The sequence below is a fragment of the Electrona antarctica genome (genome assembly GCF_951216825.1).
Source record: "Electrona antarctica genome assembly, chromosome: 11".
Taxonomy (NCBI): Eukaryota; Metazoa; Chordata; class Actinopteri; order Myctophiformes; family Myctophidae; genus Electrona; species Electrona antarctica.
In genome coordinates, this window is record NC_136792.1 from 31,746,919 (window position 1) to 31,751,918 (window position 5,000).

The 5,000-nt window shown below is 44.3% G+C and overlaps 1 protein-coding gene across 1 annotated transcript in view; it reads left to right on the forward strand.

The window, feature by feature from the left end:
- si (sucrase-isomaltase) overlaps positions 1-5,000 on the forward strand; it is a gene marked incomplete at both ends in the record, with an annotated part of 125,140 nt that overhangs the window by 97,953 nt on the left and 22,187 nt on the right. The window contains 2 exons of the mRNA XM_079513813.1: positions 368-402; positions 1,051-1,167. Coding sequence (XP_079369939.1) covers positions 368-402; positions 1,051-1,167 — 152 coding nt within the window. The remainder of the gene's footprint in view (positions 1-367; positions 403-1,050; positions 1,168-5,000) is intronic.

Consider the following 5,000-nt stretch of genomic DNA (forward strand, 5'->3'; position numbering starts at 1 on the left):
AGTAATAATAGCAGAATTATTCAAAAAACGTATCAGTAAAAAAAAGGTACTTTGAAGACATACTGTACTGTACAAGATGTTCTTTAAACGCATTGCAAACTATGGGTCAGAAGTTCTCAGAACATGGCCCGGGCGGCTGGCGTATAATCCAGCCTGACAGCATGCTGTGGGTTCGACTCTCGATCCCGACGACCTTTGCTGCGTGTCCCCATCTCTCTCCCCATCATATAATATAAAAGAAGTTCTAAGAACAGCACAGCCCTGCATTGGCTAACATTGTTAGAAAGAGTTGCCAGGACAACCAATAAAACATTGGCTTGTCATGCTTGATGAGAATGAAAATATCTAACTCTCTCTTGGTCCACAGGCATGATGGAGTTCAGTCTGTTTGGCATCCCCTATGTAAGTATCATGGCTTGATTTTCCTGTTGATGGGACGGCATCCCACTGATCTTCCAAAGCAGAATTAGAATGGCAAAATGTTCTATTTTATTTGGTCGACACAAGGACAACTGGAGGCAACATTGCAGAGCATTTCTAATTGCAATGCTCACCATATCCCCATGAATGGTTGTCCTTGTAAACGAGAATGTGTCTTTATCTAAATGAAGGTTAATGTTTATCATTGCTTGCACATTTGTCTGCACTTGGACTTGTCATTTCTCTCTCTGCATCCTTCATCTCCCACTCCCCGTCCTTCTCTCTGTTCCTCTTTGTCTGCCTCTCCCAGTCGTGATCTGTGTCACCTGTGTCTGTCCTTTCATTTCACCTCCATCTCTCTCTCTCTCTCTCTCTCTCTCTCTCTCTCTCTCGCTCTCTCTCTCTCTCTCTCTCTCTCGCTTTTTGTCTCCTTGGCTTCTCTTTTGATCACTAGGGATTGATCTGTCTGTCTGTCTGTCTGTCTGTCTGTCTGTCTGTCTGTCTGTCTGTCTGTCTGTCTGTCTGTCTGTCTGTCTGTCTGTCTGTCTGTCTGCCTGTCTGTCTGTCTGTCTGTCTGTCTGTCTGTCTGTCTGTCTGTCTGTCTGTCTGTCTGTCTGTCTCTCTCTTCAGACAGGGGCTGATATATGTGGTTTCTTCAGCACTGCCGAGTATGAGATGTGTCTTCGCTGGATGCAGCTGGGGGCCTTTTATCCCTTTTCTCGTAATCATAACGGCAAGTTCAACCCGGTGCGTACACACATGCACGCACGCACGCACACACGCACGCATGCACGCACACACGCACGCACGCACGCACGCACGCACGCACGCACGCACGCATGGTGGAAGATAGACCTGTTACAGTGTCATAGTGTCCGTGGCATTCATTCTGGTGGTGACCTTTTACAGCCTTGGAACACATTTGAGAAATCCAATAACGCCCGTCCGGAGATCGATCCCTTTGGGCCAAATTCCCCCACACGGAGCAGCAGCCAGGACACACTGTGTGTGCGTGTGTGTGTGTGTGTGTGTGTGTGTGTGTGTGTGTGTGTGTGTGTGTGTGTGTGTGTGTGTGTGTGTGTGTGTGTGTGTGTGTGTGTGTGTGTGTGTGTGTGTGGTGCGCAGGTTTGTGTCTGTACAGTGTGAGTTAGGGGTATAATTTGATTTTCAAGGTGATCTATGTAAAACTACCCTCCATCCAATGCAAACCCATCCCACTAACAGCTGGCTCGGTCACGTACAACACCTTGCAAATGGGTGCTTGAATATTTTGAATATAGGAAGGAAAATAGACAGAAACTTAACAATAGGCCTACAGGCATGCAGCGGGCGGCACATTTGGAGGGAGAAAGAGACTAAAGCCTGCACTATACTCCAAACGAAGCCAAACTTATTTTGCCTTTGGTATAAGACATTAGACATTGTATTAAAGTTAGGTCTATAATGCTTCATTACAACTTATAATAATATAATGCATTATAAACTCAGTGGAACAGCACAATATAACTTCCAGTTAACACTTTACAAACTTTGTGTTCGTTTTTGTCCGATTTCTAAGTCAATAGTATGTGGCCGCGCATGTGCAGTAACGGTAAAAACTGCCGTCGTAGAGTTAAACAGAGTTTTCAGACAACGCTAATGAATAGCGTGAAACATAGCTGAAATAATGTACACACACTTCTTCTCCATTGTTTCATTGGGTAAACAACACGGTAACATTGTTAGCCCCAGAGCTGACAGCCCATCTCCGTAGCATACTGTACCCCAGGACTGCCCACTGGTTGGGACAGTAACCAAAAAAGATTATTTTCCGTGACAACAGAATACATCCCATAGCCTGGGGGAATGTATCTGTGACTAAGCTGTGCATAAGCTTGTAATTGCATGTGCAACAGGTGAGTAATAATCGTTTGAGATAGAGGGGTGCCTTACTATCAAAGGTTAACAGAGTCGTTGTGACAGCAGAACAGAGCCCTTTGGGTGTCCAGTATAAGGGCGTAGTATAAGGGCGAAAATGGCAGTCATAGAGTTAAGTTGAGGGGGGAAAAAAAGCTAATAATAAACTAAACAGCTTGAATTTGGGGGAAGTGAAAATCTGGCTTCCTCACGGTCTGAATAATACTAATGGTCAATACGGTGTGCAAGTTGAGATCAATTGTGCGAGCCAGTGAGGAGATAAATAGAGAAAAATTGTACCCTGGAGAGAGTGACTGACTTCCCATAATTGAAATAGGATGATGATGTGCCATGACTGGTTTGTACCCCTTGAGATGCATCATGTGGTTTTCGAAGGGGTCCTTAAACGTTACACCGTGGCCAGTCAGAAGTCTGCCTAACAACACTGTGGCTCACTTGAGCCACTCAAGCATTGTGTACAGCCCTGGAACTGTGATTTTATCACCCGGATCTGCGATGTGCTGTTGCAAATTTGTCACAGAGGTTTTGTCATTTCTTGCTACAGGTTTTATTTATGGTCCCTCCGAGAGAGGGATTATAGAGGTGTTTGTACCTCCTAACCCCCTCGGAAAATATCTCTGCAAAACTATCCTGGCAGAATTAAGCCATGGGAGCGGACTGCAGAAACAAAACAAAATAATTCACACCCACCTAGAACTTCTGACCAATCACACACAATGTACGCACAATGTCCAGCTAAGGTGTGTGGCTAGCTAAATATTGGATGTGCAAGAACTGCCAAGCAGTTGCTGTAGCAGAGAGAGAGAGAGTGAGAGAGAGAGAGAGAGAGAGAGAGAGAGAGAGAGAGAGAGAGAGAGAGATACATGTATATAAAGACTGAAGAGAGATTCATAGGTAGAAGAGCTCACATCAAAAGAAGAAAGACAGATGAAGGGGGATACAAATAGACTATAGGTCTCTATGTAGGTCAACCCAGAACCTACCTCTGCCATGTGTTTCCCATTGGATATCCCCCAAATCCCACACAAGCAATTCACAGAACTACCTCAAAATTCACTGTTGAGATCCTAACGGTACACCCCATTGATGGTGTATGTTAACCACCTTATCAGGAAATAAAAACTCACTTTCTGGGACTACAGGCTGAAGTACACGACATATTGAAAACAGGATATCAAATGTCACTACAGTAGATCAAGTTGGTAGAAAGACATGTGAAGCAAGAGCCATAGCAAAGAAAGAATAAAGTCACCAAGAGAAGGAATTAAGAAAGATTCCTGTTAGAGGTTGAAAGGTAAAATAAGGTCAGGTTTTTAACAAGGTCATTGGTCAGTTGTGCAGTTCACAATGTACACAGTCGACCATAAAATGTCCTATCATCAGTCACCTTGTTTTCTTGTAAGAATAGATCCAGGCGGCTTCATTAAGCATTTTACAACACAATATAAATGTCAGCTACAGATCAGAAAGTGGACAAGGTCAGAGAGAGAGAGAGAGAGAGAGAGAGAGAGAAGGGGGGGGGGGGGGGGGATCAGACGAAAAGAAGATGAAGAAAAAAGGGAGACATGAAAAAAGAGAAAAAGAGAGCTAGATGGAAATGGATAAAAGAGAGAGAACAAAAGCTTATAGCAAGGCAGAGAGAGAGATTTGCAGAGTCATTCACTGAGCCGTGCCCCATTTCACCTTGTGTCTTTCTGACTTCAGAGAACTTAAGCAGCTGATCTCTGTGTAACTTCCCTCCTACACTCTGAGGCAGTTTAGAGCACAGCCCACATCCATGGTGGCACAAATTACATGTTGGGCTGATAGACATTGAACGGATAGACATTTATAGATAGATGTTTGAATAGATGTTGGACAGATAAGGGGTGGATACTGTTGATGTTGGGTGGTTAGACATTGTGCAAGATAGACATTAGATAAATACGATTTGGTTGAAGAGACATTGGCTGAAGAGACATTGGATAGACAGACACTGGGGGTTTTGATTGATTGAATACTTCACACGATTATACAGCACAGGGACAGACAAAGATTAAGCTACAATAGGCTAACACAAAATAAACCCAGGGGGCTTGTTTCCGTTAGAGGTTAGATAGATACATCGGAGAACACATGACACAGGCTGAGAGAGAGAGGGGGGGGGGGGGGGGGTGTTGTAGGCTTTCTCCGTGCCTTTTCTCGTCACAGAGTTGAGCAACAGACAGAGAGGATAGACGTCGGATAGTTAAGAGTTAATGTGGATAAACGTTGGGTGGAGAGACGTTGGATAGCGACGTTAGAGTTGATAAACGTTGGATGGAGAGACATTGGATAGATAGACGATTTAAATACTGTAGGTTGGGTGGAGAAACGGTTGGGGTTTTTATAGGTTGGGTGGAGGGACGTTGGGTCGATAAGATGTTGGGCAGACAGACACAGGCAACAGCATTGCCGATGAGCATCCCCATAAAGTCAATGTGGTTTCATGTAGTGAAACTGTTGGCATAAAGCTTTAGCTGACCGTTGATCTGGAGACCCAAGTACTTTTTGAATGGTTCTCTCTACTTTAGGAAGGACACTTCATGCAGGCCCAATCACGTCTGTTCACATAATTTCATTTCAACCTTTATTTAGTTCTCGGAGAACACACTGAGGGCTGAGACCCTCTTTTTCAGTGGTGC